This window comes from Phalacrocorax carbo, chromosome 2, assembly GCF_963921805.1.
Source record: "Phalacrocorax carbo chromosome 2, bPhaCar2.1, whole genome shotgun sequence".
Taxonomy (NCBI): Eukaryota; Metazoa; Chordata; class Aves; order Suliformes; family Phalacrocoracidae; genus Phalacrocorax; species Phalacrocorax carbo.
The window spans coordinates 18,001,362-18,020,812 of NC_087514.1; the positions used below are offsets into that span (position 1 = coordinate 18,001,362).

The window sequence follows — 19,451 nt, forward strand, 5'->3', positions numbered from 1 at the left end:
AGCTGCAGGAGGAACAGGAGCTGCCCTCCTGGTCTCCAGCCTTCATCATCATGGAGTCTTCATTTCTTGTGGTACTAAAAAGTTAATGGAAGCAGCAAAGTTAATGAGTTTTCTCTGCATTCATTAGGTGATTTAGACTACTATCTACCATTAAATCACTAATCAGATGAAAAATAATTTATTGTCTGCATATACACTGTGTGCTTCTTTTCTCCCACAAGACTTTAAGTGTAACAATAAAACCATCCAGTGGTAGGATAAGATATGAGTGGCAGAGGCTTTTGGATACAGGAAGGAGATATATTCAACTTCTACTTGAAAAACTTCTTTATACATCCCTCAAGCAGAACACTGAAACTCTCATTTCTAAATGCTTCTGTGGTGTAAAAATCTTTTCCTTCAAGTTCTGATTTTAGTTTGCCAAATTTGAATGTGTCTGTGAACTTTTCAAATGCAAGCAGACTTAAGTTTGATAAATTTTGGCAAACAAGATAACAGAGCTGCCAAAGCAGTCATGTAAATTGGCTGAGAAAATGTCTTCAGAAGAGGTTAAGTCCTGTTTCTCTCTTCTGGTGATGCAGTAGGCAAAGATCACATTCAGAAGTTCTGAATTTTAAGGTCTGTACATAATTAAGCAACTACAGAAATCTTGACTCCAGAATCTTGAAAACATTTATTATCCTCAGCCATTTTATGGTGGGATAAAAGGCAGATTCTTTTAGATATAGAACATTACATGAGTATAGAGAGCACAAATGTGCCACAGAAATTTTGCTTCCTGGTTTCCATGGTCCTCAGTAAGAATACACCTTGTTGTTTAGCTGTTTTATAAACCTAAATATACAGAATTGTACATTTTAGAAAGATATTTTGATTAACATTTGCATTTTTCTTCAGATCATAAAAGTAAATTATTTTAAGATGCACACTTTTTGTAATGCAGCTGTCATGAGGCCAGAAGGATCAAAGGACTAGACAATGAAAATTATGAGAGACACTTATTCCACTAAGGTCTTACACTGAATGTGATGTAGAAAATTAATAAGAGTAGATTGCATGGTGGTTTACATAAAAAGATATTCAAGTGTTCTCATTCCACAATTTTTATATCAAAGATAAAAATGATGGAAGATGTATATACTGCAATCCTTTCTCCATTGGATGGTATAAAACTTAAAGTCGATGCATTTGTTCTGAGGAAAAAACACAAGTTTTAAATATCAGGGCAGAAGAGTTGAAAATAAAGACAAGGTTTTGTTTTGGTTTTGGTTTTGGTTTTGGTTTTTTTTGTTGTTGTTGTTGTTGTTGTTTTTGGTTTTTTGTTTTTTTTGTTTTTTTTTCCTGATTGTGCTCTGGATATTCTACTAGATTATGTTCAAAGAAGTTTAAAAAATAGTAAGTTCATTCAGACAATACACATTCCTTTTTTTTTTTTTTTTTGTTTCCTATCTCTAAGCTAGCATAGTAAGGATAGGAGAACTTATATTGGGACCCAAGGAGGTCATCAAATCCAACACACCTATCAAATCTGACTTTAAAGGAAGATACATTTGCTTAGGGTTTTGTTCAGCTCACTTTTGCAAATCTCCAAGGATGGAAGTTCCACAACCTTTCCAGGTAACCTGATATCACAATCAAACTCTCAAATAGCATTTTTTATTATTATTCCTGATGTCTAAATGGTATATCCTAATTTAGAGTTTGTGACCATTATCTCTTGTCTTTTTGCTGTGCACCCTGGAAAAAAGTCACACTCCATCTTTTCCATAGCCTCCTTTTAGGTAGTAAAAGATTAGATTTCTATCCAAATAAGTCAAAATTACTGAAAACTTTAAAACTATATTTTCCTTAGTGTATATTTAAATATATTTTTCTCTCTGAATCTGCTTCCCAAATAGTATAAATCTTATGAATGATATTTAAAATAAAGAAGTTTTTTTTTTGCAAACATAATAAACGTCCTTTACAGCAGTATCTCATAAGTATAAATACTTATTTAAAGACACATTGTTACACTTACATCATTATGGGTGAAAAGGTGGCATACCTTGTATATAACTAAAGCCAAGAATTTATTGCTAGTATAATGTAAATCTTAACAGTTTAATTATTATTAGTCTGGACCTAATTATTTCAGAAAATGAAAGAATAATAATGCACTTGGAATTGGTATACAATGGCTTGAGAATGTTACGACAGTGCCCACAGTGAAATAAGCCTGCAAATAAACCTTCCAACTCACAAATTTCAGTGCCATGGCATCAGCTAAGGATTTGGTCCCATCTTATGGATTTGGTTGCAGGCTAGACAAAAAAATCATACTGTACCTATTGTTCAGGTTTTAACACATCCATATTTGTCCCATAACTCTTATGTGTGTTAGGACACTTAAGTCAGAATGTTTAAAAAGAAGACACGTTTTACTGTTTGTTCAGAGTCTTAGACTCTTTTCACCAAGATGTACACAGGTATGAATGAAGCTGCCTAAAGTAGCAGTATGGCTGTACTAGGTGTCCTCTACAGATGACTACAGAAAAGGAGATACTTCCTGTGGACAAACCTCATACTGATTATAGGGAGAGATTTCAGGTTTCATTCTTATCTCTAAATTCAAAGGAAGTATAAAGTGATTGTTCTTAGCTTAAGTGTCTCTGTTCAGTAAAGGCATGTTCTGTACCCAAGATAGTAAGGATTTATGAAGGTGTGTGTATTTCTTTGATTAAGTCTTATCTTTTTGCTTATGCATATCTCTAATGTATGAATTATTGATGGTTTGAGATGCTTTGATGTCTGTTTTTGAGGTAAGTCACAAAAGACCAACTCATAAGATTTAAGTGTTGCCAGATGACAGTGGTTAAAAAGTGTCCATAAAAGAGTTTTGTCAAATATTCCTGTCTTATTCTATATTCAGGGATTTCTGAGAAATAATAAAACTTTCTAACAGGTACCTGTAATCTTAACCATAAATTGATTTTTAGGCAACATTACAAATTCTACAATATTCTAATCAGGTATTATTAATAAATGAATTTAAAATTAGAAAATCGGTAGCATGATGTATCTGATAAGAAAACAGACATTAGTAATTTTTTTTCTTTCCTTTGCCTGAAAAATTAACTAAATTAATTTCTGCTTTCCTCTGTATTTCATTTTTAATGAATTAACTCTTAAGCCCTCTGTGCCTCAGCTACTCAAACAGTAAACATCAGACTTGAGAACGATGAAATCTGAATCAATATCTTCATTTAACACTGTAGAACTGTTAAGCTTTATTGTTTCACAAAGCAGTTTGAAACTTTGATCAGCAAGAAATCTTTTCCTTTTAATTTTTTTCTGTTATGTTCCTTTAAGGAAGGCCTGTCCAAATATTTTAAATTGCCTTGGTTTTTTGTAAGCAGTAAAAGCACCAACCCATGCCCAACATTCATTTTTATGTGAGAAAAAAATATATTTAATTCTCTTGCTGGAAAACAGCAGTAAAGAAACAGTTGGCTGATGTACAGACTAGTAGGATATCTTGCTTTGTTAAACACACTGTGAGTTAATCCATCAAATTTCAAGTCTTAGTCTGGAATAACAGAAATTTTTTTTAAAATGAACACCTATGTACATTTTTAACCAAACACCTTCTAATATTTTCCAAAAATATAGGTAAGAGTTCAGCAGACTGCACACCTTTCATGTTTTTTTTGTAAAAAAACCCAACTATTGCCCTTATGTGCCAAGGTTTTTCCAGCATTAACATTTTTCCTTCCTTCTCTATAGATAAAATAATAAATGAGATCACTGTGCAGTGTTAACTAGAAAACAGTTACTTTTCCTATCAATAACCCTTCAGAAGAGTTCAGCTGAGCTAAAACACACCCAAAAAAAAATGCTTCCTGAGGATCTCACTGAACTTTAATTTATTGCGAGTGAACACAAACATTTCTCTACTGATTCAGGATTTGCAAAACAAAAGAATACAAAAACTTAAAGAAACACTTAGGGAAAAGGCCTTTGCTCCCCCTTTGCCTGCCTCAACTTTGCTCTGGATCCCTCCTCGCCTCGCTGCACCGTGCCCTTGGCCATGCCAGCAAGGTGCAGCAGGGGGTGACATGTGTGGGGACTGCGCCTGATAGTTTCCTTCTTCCCTCATCCTAGGCTCCCACATTTATCCTTTGTTCAGGTGTGGGTTCCTCCACAGCCCACACTCCTTTCAGGACCCCCGTTCTGTACAGTCTTCGCCATGTCCTCACATGCACCTTCATGTTTCCTCCTGTGCTTCCCTTTGCGTCCCCCTCATGTGGCCTCCTGCCCTTTCCATGACTCCCATTTTGTCCTGCAGTGGGTCAGTGCCTTGGTTGTAGATCCAGCTGGAACCAGCTGTGACCAGCATGGGCCAGTTCACCGCCTCCTCCCACACAGCTCACCCCTGCTGTTCCCCTGCCAATTCTGCCTCGTATAAGGCTCCAAGTAGACACCTGTGTTTTGGTACTCTTTTCTCCATAGCATAGCTCAATTTTGTGGTTCTATCTCAAAAGAATCAGGTTTGGAGGCAATTTATTCCATTTATCTTCTGCTAGAGCACCATTTAAGCTCCAGAGCTTCCTCACCTTTTTAGCTACAGATGCTACTATTTAATATTTTTTGCTGGCTGTCAAATCTGCATAAATTTTACAGCTATACTGAGCATGCAAGTGCAAAGTGAGGGATTTGAAGATGTGAATCATGTCAATTTATGATCATCCTTGGGTTTATTTGGAATTTAAAATCTGAGTTTTACAAAGTGCAATACAAAGTCATAGAAAGTAGGACTTCCATATATCCTTAAGAGATGTTTTATGTCCCTCTCCTCAAAGGCAGGATGAATTTTATGTGAGCCATTAATGACAAATCTTGTGCAAAGCTGTCCTTAAAGATTTTAAGTCAATGGATGGTTTGCAATAATTTCATTTAATTTCTGAGATCTGTAAGGTTATTTGTGGATAAATTACGAGGAAAGGCTGACATTTTTTATTATTGCAGGTTTTTAGAAAAAGCCAACATATAAATGTTTCTCGGAAATTATATATGAATATATCTTTAATTATATTTGGACTTTTTAGAATGCATCAGGATATTAAACAAAAATAAATATAGTACGCATTATATGTATACACTGTTCTCTATACTTTAAAGACTCATTCATTTGTTCTCTGACTCTGAGCATTAGATTATAGAGATTAGGTTAAACTAGTTGGATAACTCGTTTTTATTCAGTGGGGCATGAGCACCATTGCCAAGAGTCTTGCTAACTTAGTGAGGAGGTCTTTAAACTAGGTTAGTGACCTAGTTGCAGGTTTACTGAGGAGCAGGGGATGGTGTGGGGGAAGCACGCATGGGGCAGGGCAATGACGGATTTTCTTGCACTCTTTTTGAGGAAGTGGAGTGACCAGAGACACATTTCAAGTGCCTGTACACAAACATGCATAGCATGAGAAACGTAGGAGCTGTAAACTCATATGCTATCACAGGTCAATGACTTTATTAAAACCACAGAGTCATAGGAGAACATCTGGCGCCACTGGAGTCCTGCAATAGATGTATACAGACTCTCCAAGAAAGGTGGGTAAGGAACAAAAGGAGTAAGGCTTGTAGTTTGTGCAAAGGAGACAGCAGAGGGAACTCCGCTAGAAAATGTCATTGCCTATGGAACTTAAAGATATTTTTGTGACTGTCTATGTAATCTATTACTGTGCTCATTTGCAAACTTCATAATCAGATTATTATACTAGACTTTAAAACTGAGCTTAACTTTTTAAGGAACTTTCCACTTCAGCATTATAGATTCCCTTCTGCTCCTTTGTCTGTAGCACAGCCAATGAAGAAACTTAATAAAAAACACATTCTAAGCTGTTTTTTTTTATGAAGGTAGTATAGGAAGTTCAGAAAATTGCAAAGCTGGAGCGTATATAAGAGCATTGGATTAAACGCTGGCCAAGTGTGACACTGGAAATTTGTGAAAGTTGCTGATGGATAAACCAGCAAATTCAGACTTGTGGAAAATTAAGTTCAAAATGTGTTATGAAGCTGCTTCTCAATGCTGTGGTCTGTAAAAACAATCAGCATATAAACACACAGATCTATAAAGGGGGAAATGCTAAGCATAAAATGATTATTATTAATATTCAGGTGAAAATAATTCTGAGCTTCATAAAAAAATCAGTAAATGACTCTATATAATTGTTATAGACATATTTTAAAATATTCATAAGGAGTGCCTGTTGAAAACAAAAAACCTCCCTAAACACTGATCAGTGCTGCTATCTAGGCGAGAATTTTTATTTATTTTTTATTTAGAGCTAACCTCTGACAAACTTTCAGAAGTAACAAAAGAGATAAGGACCGTGGGAAAGAAACTACATTCTGATTCAGAAATGTTTGTATAACTTAAGGTATAGCTAAGATAGTGTGCTGCCTTTTTATTTGCCTTCTCATGCTAAGTTATTGCTTAGATAATACAATATCATTTTCTTACCCTTTACTTTGAACGTGAAGGTAATTGATTAAAAATTTTTATTGAGAAAACACTAGTAAAATTTAATAACAAAACATTTTTTTTCTGTCAGAATTGAGATTACAGCTGCAGGGTTGTGGTTTTGGAAAAATATCAAGTATTGTCTGCATAATTAATTTCCATTCCTGTTCTACTTTATTGCATCAAATAACCATGAGATGTTTCAGAAGGACATAAAAAGCAATACCTTTCATTTAGAAACATAAGAAAATACTTAGAATTATGCTTCACTTCCTGCATAATTATTTTATGCATGTAAGTGGTGAATTTAATCTATGATAAATATGGGTTCATAGAGAATTACATTTTTCAGGGTCCCTGCTTTCTTCAGTTGCCCATCAGAAATCTTAACAGTTAGACACCAATATTTAAAGCAGCAGTTGAGCCTCAAATAAAATTCTGTAGGTGGTTAGAGTTTGTGTAGACTCACACATGTTCATGTGTTTGCTATGCAGAAACAGGTAAATATTTTCACTACGCTAATGGAAGCAGTAGTTAGTGTTATGTGTTTGCCTATATTAAATTCTTTTGAAGAGCACTGGATTTTCTCAAAGAATGGAGTGCTTTCTAATGTAAAGATCTTTCATGACCTTCAGATGAAAGAATGTGTACATTGAGAGCAATAATTAATATCACTATAAAATGCTTAAAAGGGAGTGATAGAGTGATGACTCTTTTAGATTGCTCAGCTAATTTGTCTGAAATAAGACTGACTAAAATTTGAAAGAGCAGGCAACAGTATGTCTGGGGTTGTACCTGAACTACTCTATGAATAGTATGCCATGAATTTCATAGAGTCTGTGTAGCTGAAATCAAGGTACAGAGGGATTACTGCAGGCCATCTCAGCTTTTCTTGATGGGTTTATTCAAAAGTGGCTCAGCTTGCTTAGAACTTTTATTGACTATTGTAAAGATCATTGTTTAAACTTGGGAAGTTGCTATACTCTTCATTTTCTCACATTATTTTCAAGAATGGATAACATGTTTATTACTCTGTGATGAGTTATGAACTTAAGTTTAACTGGTTGGTACATTATAAATATCTAGATAGGTAAGATGATGTGATACATTGTGTGCAAAATTAAAGTTTCATCCATGAATTTGTATTATTTATAAATCACTGATAACATTGCCTGTCTTTGACCACCTATCTTCTAGAAAATTATAGCTCAGTATTTATGTAACATTATTGTGAATATCACTGAAACCTACAAGGAAAAACAAAAAATTAATTTTAAATAAGACTAACTAGAGAAATATATTATCAAAATTTATTATGAAAAAGGAACAGTGAATACCAAACGAGGAAGACGGGTAGAAAATAAACTATAATATTTTATTAAATTAATTTTCACCATAAATTATTTAAATGTATACTCATTTCACATTATTTTTTAATGGGTATTTAGCATTAATTAAAAATAAAAAAAAGAAAAAAGCCACATGTATCTATGTATATAAATATAAACCAGTGAATGTCCACAAAAAGCAAAACAAAGCCTCAAACCCTCAAAACCTTTGTACACTTACAATCATCATTCACATCACAATATCAGTGATAATCCCTCTGCATAAGAGCCCTTATGCATATTCAAATATAGATCTTAATTTGAATTCATATTACCTTGAAAAGCTTTTCTAAGCCAAGTCCCCACTTGCATATCACTTTTAAAAAATTTTCCCCTTTCAGCATATGGTTAAGATCAAAGAAGTATGTTTGGAAAAATGACATCTCAGCAGCACGCATATTCTTTGCATTTATGCCTTCGTATCACATTTGCAAGTTTTTAGGTTAGATAAATTTTCCCAGTACCTGACAAAATAAATTTAATTTGAAAATATGGGGCAGGAATTTTAAAAGTAGATTTTTTTTTTAAATGTCTTCAATGTTAGATATGTATTTGTAATGGAATAATGTCAGAATCCGTCAAGTCTTAACCAAAGTATTCTCTTCTCACCGTTCCTGTGAATGTTTCTCTCCACATTAATTAAAAGAACAGGGATGGATACACAATTCTTCCAAGGCATTTAGGTGCTTAAGTGCTGTTTAGGTATTACATTTTGATTGCAGTGATCATAGTGTTAGGTATTTCAGTATCTTTGAGGATTCCTATCTCAGTGGTTTGACAGAGGTAATTCAGAAAGTTGTAGAAAGGAAGTGAAACAGAAAATTCTCTTCCCCTTTCTTAAATATGTTATCCCAGAGGTGCTACCACTGTCACTGATGGGCTCTGCCTTGGCCAGCGGTGAGTCAGTTTTGGTGCTGGCTGGCATTGCCTCTGTCAGACATAGGGGAAGCTTCCAGCAGGTTCTCACATTACCAAAACCTTGCCACATAAACCCCATAGACCGCTAAAAGTGGACTACACAGAAACAAATATTACTTTTTCTTTTATTCATCAGGGTCTTATGCACTATGAAGCCAGTGGTAGAACTCAGTGTTTGCCAATTTACTTGAACATCAACTCTTTTTTCCAGTGGCTTCACAACTTAAGGCATTAAACATTTTCATGGGGATTAATGTTTGTTTGCCTTCTCCCAGATGTGAGCTTTTACTTATGAGGAACTGACTGCAAGACTGGAACCAAATAAATCACAAGTAAATGGTATTGTAGATGGAGGAATATAGGAACACGGCACAGTAATTCTGTTATTTATTTGGCTAATGCTTGCATTACAGATGCTAAGATGATACCTTGTGTGTGGTTATATTTACAGCACTTATATATAGTTAGTATTAATTTTATTTATAGGAAATTTGCTAATTGAATCAGAACAAAAATTATAATGATTATTTGTCTAGGCCATTTTGCTGATGGTAGCAAAAATTACATTTTGGCAAAAATCTCTAAACAGATCTGGCTCAGAAATAGCAGACATGCTCATTGACACAGCTTGTGTTCTTGAACATAGTCACTCTATTCTTTTAAGTATTGATGCAGTATAGCAACATTTTTAGTGAATAGGGTTTTATATTGCTAGGAAGTAGGGTAGGTTTCTCTATAATTCATTTGTGAAAAGCAAAAAACTGAGTTCTGTAGTACAGTATTTTTCAAAAGCTCTTCTATTTCTGAGTCTGAGAGGAAGCTTTTCCTAAGTCTCTATTCTTGCATGATACTCCTAGTTTTCTGCTTTTAACTTGTTACATGAGCTGAAAAGCTATTTCACATGCTAATATTTGTCTTTCCAGTTTGCATAAGCTTCAGTAATTTAGCTATGAAAATTTACCTGTAAGGACTTTTCAAATCAGTACTTGAAAAAATATATTTCAATCAATAATTAAAAATCTATATACAGATCCTTCAAAATCATTGAACCAGTATGTTACCCATTGTTTTAATGGACATTTTACTTCTGTGAAGTAACAATTAAAAATTATTCTCCTGATTGTCCTTAATGCATGAAAGCAAAACTTCATTATTACCTTTATTTTATTTTTTTATTCCTTTCACAGTAAAGGATCTGAACCTGTGATGTGATGAGGTTCCTCAGTTTTGTTGTATATAGTGGGTGCTAAATGCACTGACTAATTAGTAAGGTTAAACCCAAGATAGAAAAACTAAAGTAAAAACCTATCTGGTCATTTAATAATTTAGCAGAGTTTTAAAGAGACAAACCCTGGCATTTTAAACTTCTAAACTACTGTAATTAAGAGGTTTCTTACAGTCATTAAAATTTTTCTTTCTGTTAGAGGTGAGTCATTATGTGTGTCAGAATCCTTTAAATCCTCTGTTCTATGATGCTATACTCCAAAAAAATTTTTGTCTTTGTCATTAATTTTTCAGTAATATTGACTGGTTTTTCAGGCTTTAGGGTAAGTTTTATTCATGTTAGCTCTTTAATTAAGCAGAAACAAGAATTGCCGTTCAGGTATGCTTCAAACATTTGGATAATAAACTGAATAAGTAATGCAATATGGTATTTCCATCTAGTAAAATGATATTTCTGTATAAGTTATTTGAAAGATATTTCCATTTCTGAAAGTAATAGCGCTACATTCACAATCAATTTTTTTAGCTCACAGAAGAAATTTTGACATCAGAGCCTCAGAAACAATTTTTGAGTTATTAGGCATACATGCACTGTTACGATAGAAGATACACAACATCAGTCACATTCTCTTACCTTACCAAATGAAATCTGTGAACCACTATTTCAGAAGTTTTCTCATAGAAATGGTACTGTTGGTGTTAGAACTGATATTGTAGATCTCCAATATTTATCTAGTTTATTCAGCATAAGTTTGTATGTTAGAAAATAGAACATTATTGTGTCAAAGTCAAATACTGACCAGGTTCTTTCAGATATGACGCATATGGAGGATGTAATGTTTCATATCAGATTTACTTATTTAAAGATAGTTGATGTTACAGAGGACTTCTAATTTAGCAGAGTGATACAAAATACAAAGTTTTATCACAATACCAGTATGATTCCCATTACAGCTATCTATATTGTGCTCACCATCACAACACTGGGCATCCTGCATCTCTAGAAGGAATATGTGGATTGAAGCCAGTTCAAGCCCATTACTCTCTTTGAGCTTTTGTTAGTTGTCTAGTTTTTATACTCTGTGTTGGGCTGAGCCAAATATTCACTCCCCCAGTGCCTGTCCTGCTAACTCAGGGGGGACATTCATGCTCTTAATGAACTCAGGGGGAAATATTTCTGCCACCAGCTAATCCACTCAATTGTTGATAGATGTTTATCCAAAACAAAGGCCACCCTCTAGTCCTCTTTGTGTTGAGATGAAAGTCAGATTCTTTGCAACAGCTGTGCTCAGTCACACCCTGCATTATTCCCTGAATTTTAGGGGCACATCACCCTTGTCCATCTCCTCTGAACCTTCTTCCATTTTAGGGACTTACTGGTGTATTCACAACCAATGAATGACTGGTTGTGATAATTTAATGATTATTCATATTTCATGAAAAATTAATTCCTATGGTCATGTTTGAAATACTTGATCTGTTAAAGCTTGCACCCATTAAAATGACTCTGATGTAAACATCTTAATTGTGAAAGTGTCTTGCATCTGGCATTTGGGAGATAACCCTTGAATGGCTTTGGTTTAAAAACTGATCAGCTGTTTGAAAATTGGAAGAAGATTATTGGAGAACAAACTTGAATATCATTAGATGTTCTCTAAAATAAAATATAATAATACAATTAGCATAAGATGGATAGTATTCTCATGCTTTTTTTCTCAGCATAATCTGACAGGTGCACATCATGCGTCAGACTGCACATGGTAGGGATTAAACTCAGCTTTCTTTATGAAAATATTTTTGGTTAAAGCAAAGAGGAATTAATGGCATTTTTGCATGCTATTACAAAGTGAGTGAAACAATGCTAATCAAAATAATAAATAGAATGTAAAAATAAGTGCTGGTACTAATATAGTATTTCATAAATAATTGAAATCTGAATCAATTACTTGTTAACACCTTAAGTTTGTAGCAGCATTCCAAGTCTAACATGTTAAAAAACTTTAAACAACTGTTCACCTAAAAGTTAATAAAATTCTATTCTCAGCAAGAAAGTATACATTTCTAAGGTGTGATTTTAATGACATTTACTTTTTTTTTTTTTTTTTAACAGCTGAGGATGCATGTGGAGGAACTATGAGAGGATCCAGTGGTATCATCTCAAGCCCCAACTTTCCTAATGAATATCATAATAATGCAGATTGCACATGGACAATTGTGGCAGAGCCTGGGGATACTATCTCGCTTATATTTACAGATTTCCAAATGGAAGAAAAATATGATTATTTGGAAGTAGAAGGCTCTGAACCACCTACAATATGGTAAGTCAACTATTGCAATTTTAATGAGATAAAAAAAAAAAGATTATGAGATATGCAAAAATAACTTTTCTTACTTTTGTGAATAGTCTTGCTGAAAACAAGACAAAACAAACCAGTAATGGTTGTTACTGTGGCATAAATGTTGATATTCTAATTGCAGCTATAAAATAATTTCCAAATATATTCTAAGGAGGTACCATTGAGATTGAAAGGCACTGTAGGCCCATTCACCTCATTGTCTGTAGGTCTAACCATTCTTACCATTATTGTATTTAAAATTTTTACATTTAGAAATACAAAGGAATGAACTGCTGTACTGATAAGGATTAGTGGATGCTTCAGGGAGTTTTATAATGTCAGAAAGTGAATGGCATGGAGTCCTTTCAGCACAGAGCTGGGGGAAGTGGCATTGGTCACACCTTTTGGTCACAGATTCTTTCTGGAAGAATTTCTGTACAGTGAACCATATACATAGTCTCAGTATATGATGTGCTGGGGGTATGGCTGGTGTTACACTCACCTAGAAATTTCCATCCTGATCTGTGAGATACAATGCCCTAAGATGAGTAACCACAGAACTTTTTGTTTCGTGTTTGGGTTGGTTTGTGGGTTTTTTTTGGGGGGGAGGGGGGTGTTTGTTCTTTTTTTTTTTTCCCAAATACACTACTTTTAGAGAGGATTTCTGTCTGTTTGTTTGTTTGTTGACTCAGCAGTAGTCACAATGTTTTTGGTAGGCTGGCTTCTGCAATTCTTGATCTCAGTGTAGATGCATTGTGTAAAACAAGTAGAAGAAATAAAACAGTAAACAACCTCTTTCAAGATCAGGTTCAGCTAAGTAGAAAAAATAAATTGTACACTGTGTTTTTCTGGCCTGGTAGTTTTATGGTAACATAGCATCACACTACTCAAGAAACCTGTGAATATGACAAAGCCTTGTGTTTGTTATATTGGTTTAAATGTACTATTAGTTCACAAAAAAGAGGATGCATAAAAAACCATAAATAACAGTGATGGTCTCCAATAAAATCTTAAGCTCTTAACTGGTTCATAAAGTATTATGAGGGTTCTGCACAACAGACAGAGGCATTTGAACAACAGGTGATACAACAGGTGGTTGATAGCCACACTGAAGTCAGGAGGGTCTTTTTTTATTATTATCAATACAAAAAAACCACAAAATACAGCATAGACCAAATAAACGACATTATTTTTAATTTTATAATAAGAAAATATAAAAAATTAGATCATTACATAGTATTGAAAACACCAGTATCAGTTTCTACATGTGATGATTGTAAATAATATTCTTTACTACTTCAGGGTATAGTTGAAACCTATACACTAAGTATCAGCTTTAGCAAATAGTTTTTCATAATTTGAGCTAATTCATACTGCCACCTACATAGTTAATTACTAATATTAGAATATTACTTAATTGCCATTGAGTTTTTCAAGCTGCTAAACTGAAATCTTTTGAACTAGCTGTCAGCTAAATAATTTTTAAATAATAATTTATAATTATTAGTGAGGTAATGCTGATGACATACAGACAATATGAATCACCTGAATAGCTAAATGTGCATTCGGTTACTCTTGAATGTGTTTTATGTATTCAGTCATGAGCTCCAAACAATGATTTAATTTTTTTTTTGTGCAAAAGGCTTTGGCTATATTTAAATGATATAATAATATTACTTTCTATATGGAAATTCTCATATTATCTGTTTACAAAACATAAAAATTACAGTGCTAATTTAATCATTTCTTATGTAGAGAAGCAGATTGAGAGGATGTTCTTTTTTTAGCTTGTCCCTAAATTAGACTGATACATTCAATTATGCAAAAGTATCCTCCCCCATATATTAGGAAAAATAGATTTGGAAAGCTTAATTAACAACAATTCGTTAATTAGATTTACAGTGGTATACTATGTATCCCCTTAGACTATAGCTTGAGGTTTATTTCAAGATATCTTAGTTCATAAAATCTACATAGAAGTATACTGCTAAAGTTAAAACCAGTCTCTTGATCTTTCATTCTGGAAAACATAGTACATAATTTGTAAATTTACTAAAAACATATCAGTTGATCTGGATAGCAAGTGGTATTATAAAATACTTTCTTAGGCATTTTGTTTCTTTATGTGACTATTACACCTATTGATTTAGAAAAACCTCAACCTTTTCTTCTGCACATCTGTGGTGTTACAAAAAATCCTTACTTTTTCATTCGAAGTAAAACAATGAGATAGAATATACATCAAGTAGATAGTCTGGGGTTATCCACAAGACAAAACTTGGAATTCTTCATGAAGTACTAACTTTCTGTAGCCTTCCAGTCAGTAATTATAATATTTCAGTTATGCCAAGTCTTTTCTTGAAAAAAATCTCAGTAGACAAATTTCATTCAAGTAGTGGAAAAAATTGCATAGATGACCTTCAGTGTTTTTGTTGTCTGATGTCAAGGGCTGATTCTGATGTTTGGTGACTTTAATTGAATGGAGGTGTTTTCTTCATTTTGGAAGTCAAACTGAGAGAAAATTATTAGTTTGAGGAAACTATTTTCCCAAAAACAAAAAATGAAAATAAATGAGTTATGCTGAAATGCTCCTTTTTGCCAAAGTGAAAAATCAATGTTTGAGACATTCATTGGTGAAAGAAGTAGCAATGTCATTGTGGGATAATTTATCCAGCATATAGAAGTTTTCAGTGAAATATTCTGTGAGTATCTGAACACGTAAAAGTTTTCTAATTCTTTCCCCGAGGATACATTGGTTGTAATGTTTCAGTCTCTTATTTTGCTGCTGGTCACTTTTAATGGACTGAACAGAAAACTGGCAAGATTCTTTAGCATTGACATGGGTGTCCTGGATTCCAGCACGTATGCTAGGCTAAATTGTTAAGAAAATTTTTAAGGTTCTAGTTAAATTGTATAGACAAAGTGTAGAACCCCCTTCCCAGAATACTTTTGAAAGATGTGGTTAAAGTAGTCTCCTGATGAAAGCGGGTGAGGATGGAAAGTATATATTTCACACTGTCCTAGGCAGAGACGTTAAATCTGTGTCTTCTAGTCCAGATTACCATCTTATTTTAGCTCTTGTTGAAAAACAGGTTTTCCTCCTACATGTTTGGAGAACTTGAATGTTACAAAAAAAAAAAAAATCAGCAAAGTTGTTACACTACTTGAACTTAAAATGATGACTAGTTTTGAATTAACCGATACATTTTTGGTGGATAGACTGGAAGGTGATAGAAAATAATGGTTGTGATATAGTACGTGCTTAGAACTCCCAATTCGGAGAAGTACTGCTGAAGTCTGAATAAGGATCACCATTTCATTTCAACTAACACATAATTATGCAAATTTTTTATTATTTTTAACATGAGGGTGTGCATTAGTGTGAAGGTGTTTGAGAGTGTAGCAGTGTCTCAAATGTTGTAGGGAAAATTTACTTCTCTTCTACCATGACAAAAAAAAAAACAAACCACAAAGTTTTCAGCTCTGTTCTCTCTGGGTAAGAGTGTATTTCTGTGCTGGTTTTGGCTGGGATAGAGTTAATATTCTTCAGAGTAGCTATTATGGGACTACGCTTTGGAAAACACTGTCCATAATACATGGATGTTTTAATTATTGCTGAGCAGGGCTCACAGAGAGTCAAGGCCTTTTCTGCTTCTCACCCCACCCCACCAGCAAGGAGGCCGGGGTGTACAAGAAGCTGGGAGGGGACACAACTGGGACAGCTGACCCCAACTGACCAAAGGGATATTCCATACCATATGACGTCATGCTCAGCTTATAAAGCTGGGGGAAGAAGAAAGAACAGGGGGACATTTGGATTTATGCCATTTGTCTTCCCAAGTAATTATGCGTGATGGAGCCCTGCTTTCCTGGCGATGGCTGAACACCTGCCTGCCGAAAGGAAGCAGAAAATTAATTCCTTGTTTTGCTTTGCTTGCATGTATGGCTTTTGCTTTACTTATTAAACTGTCTTTATCTCAACACACAAGTTTTTTCACTTTTACCGTTCTGATTCTGTCCCCCATCCCACTGGCAGGGAGTGAGCGAGTGACTGTATGGTACTTGGTTGCCAGCTGGGGTTAAACCGTGGCAACTTCTAAGAAAATCTTTGTGTAGTGTTGCAACATTTGACCTACCACTGGCACATTCATACAAAATAGTAGGACACTTAAGTACTCTCTTATCAAATATAAATTTGAAATATGATGTGATTGAAATAAGATGTAATTGCCCCTTTTAAAACAAAATAACTCACCTTACTTCTCTCTTACTGATGTCTTCCAGGGTATTTCAAAATGTTTTGTATTTAGTTTTCCTAAAATGTAAAAGAGGCTTTGAATTTTCTATAATAACTGAAGTACTGTATTGTCTAGACCATCACTTTGTTTCTGTTTTTAGCCAAATTATATTTTTTTCCTGTAAAAAGCTAGATACAAAGTAAAATGACACATACTGAATGAAATTTACATTGGTGAAACCTTATATTTCTGTTCTGAAATATATTTAAATACGTTATTGTTTGATATTGAGTATTTTGTGCATCATATCAGTCATGATAAAATAGACAGCTGTTAGAAAATAATGCCTAACAAAATGAATTTCTCCCTTGCAACAGTGATTTTGCACATTTTTTCCCAACAGAAAGACTCTTTTCGCAATCATTTTAAATATTCTTCAGAGAATGACATGACATTTTCTGAAAAAATCTTTCCCTTAAATAAGATAGAATCAAAAACCACCCAGTATTGAAAGGTTTTCTGAAGTTACTTAAAACTGTTTTGATCTTTATAATAAACAACTTCAAAATAGCCTGTTAGATTGAGACTCCCTTGCAGACAGTATGGATGAGAAAGAATAGGAATACAAACATGTGGGTCTTCGGATTGCTAGTCAGATTTTATTCCAAGTAAGTAGTTATTTGTTTCTCATCAATTTGGGTGTTTCCTTGACCTAAGAACATTACTGATGGACTTTTCAGTGGTTATCATGTGTTTCCATTCATTTTTTTATGTTATGACCTTGTTTATACTTCTGTATAGCACAACTAAGGACGATGTAATGACTACATTTTTTCATTACAACTTTATGGGAATCATAATATCCCTGTAAGAGTTTTGTGAAGCCATTTAATAACATAGAATCATAGAATCATTAAGGCTGAAAAAGATCTCTAGGATCATCAAGTCCTACAGTCAACCCAACACCACCATGCCTCCTAAACCATGCCCTGAAGTGCCACGTCTACATATTTTTTGAACACCTCCAGGCATGGGGACTCTACCACCTCTATGGGCAGCCTCTTACAACGTCTGACCACTCTGTCAGTAAAGAAATTTTTCCTAATAGCCAATCTAAACCTCCCCTGATGCAGCTTAAGGCCATTTCCTTTCATTCTATCACTGGTAACTTGGGAGAAGAGACCAACACCCACCTCGCTACGACCTCCTTTCAGGTAGATGTAGAGAGTAATAATGTCTCCCCTGAGCCTCCTCTTCTCCAGGCCAAACAGTCCCAGTTCTCTCAACCTCTCCTCATAAGACCTGCTCTCCAGACCCTTCACCAGCTTCACTGCCCTTCTCTGGAAATGCTCCAGCACCTCACTGTCCTTCTTGTAGTGAGGGGCACAAAACTGAACACAGTATTCGAAGTGTGGCCTCACCAGTGCCGAGTACAGGGGCACAATCACCTCCCTGCGCCTGCTGGCCACACTATTCCTGATACAAGCCAGGATGCCGTTGGCCTTCTTGGCCACCTGGGCACACTGCTGGATCATGTTCAGTGAGCTGCTGACCAGCACCCCCAGACCCTCCTCTAGTGAGCAGCTTTCCAGCCACTCTTCCCCAAGCCTGTAGCGTTGTATGGGGCTGCTGTGATGCTAACGCAGGACCCAGCACTTGGCCTTCTTAACCACATAAACTTGATCAAGGCCCATCAATCCAATCTGTCCAGAACCCTCTGCAAAGCCTTCCTACCCTCAAGCAGATCAACACTCCTGCCTGACTTCATGTCATCTGTAAACTTGCTGAGGGTGCACTTGATCCACTCACCCAGATCATTGATAAAGATGTTAAAAAAGACAGGCCCCAGTACTGAGCCATGATGAACACCACTCGCAACAGGCCTCCAGCTGGATTTAGCTCTTTCCACCACAACTCTCTGGGCTTTGCCATCCAGCCAGTTTTTTGCCCAGCAAAGAGTACGCCTGTCTAAGCCATGAGCCGCCAGCTTCTCTACGAGGACGCTGTGGGAGACAGTGTCAAAGGCTTTACTGAAGTCCAGGTAGACAACATCCACAGCCTTTCCCTCATCCACTAGGCAGGTCACCTGCTCATAGAAGGAGATCAGGTTGGTCAGGCAGGACCTGCCTTTCATGAACCCATGGTGCCTGGGCCTGATTGCCTGGTTGTCCTGCGCATGCTTGGTGAGCTCACTCAAGATGCATCACTCCATAATCTTCCAGGATACCAAGGTCAAGCTGACAGGCCTGTAGTTCAGCACATCCTCCTTCTGGCCCTTCTTGCAGATGGGTGTCACATCAGCAAGCTTCCAGTCATCTGGGACCTACCGTGTTAAAGAGGACTGCTGGTAAATGATGGAGAGTGCCTTGGCAAGCTCCTCTGCCAGCTCCCTCAGTACTCTTGGGTGGACCCCATCTGGCCCCATAGACTTGTAAGTGTCCAGGTGGAGCAGCAGGTTGGAAACTGCTTCCTCCTGGATTAGGGGGAATTTATTATGATCCCTGTCCCTGCCTTCCATCTCCAGGGGCTGAATACCCTGAGGATAACTGGTCTGACTATTAAAGCATGAGGCAAAGTAGTCATTTAGTACCTCATCCTTTTCCTTATCCTCAGTGGCAATGTTCCCCTCCACGTCCAATAGAGGATGGAGATTCTCTTTGGTTCTCTTTTTGTTGCTAAAGTATTTGCAAAACCATTTTGTGTTATGTGTTACAACAGTGGCCAGGTTGAGTTTTAGCTGGGCTTTTACTTGCCTAATTTCCTCTCTGCAAGACCTAATGAGGTCTCTGCACTCTTCTTGTGTTGCCTGCCCATTCTTCCAAAAGCAGTAGACTCTCCTTTTTTTCTT

The 19,451-nt window shown here is 35.6% G+C and overlaps 1 protein-coding gene across 1 annotated transcript in view; it reads left to right on the top strand.

Moving 5' to 3' along the window:
- CSMD3 (CUB and Sushi multiple domains 3) overlaps nucleotides 1-19,451 on the top strand; it is a 669,880-nt gene that overhangs the window by 148,993 nt on the left and 501,436 nt on the right. Inside the window, exon 7 of the mRNA XM_064441769.1 lies at nucleotides 12,140-12,347. Within this exon, the coding sequence (XP_064297839.1) occupies nucleotides 12,140-12,347 (208 nt within the window). The remainder of the gene's footprint in view (nucleotides 1-12,139; nucleotides 12,348-19,451) is intronic.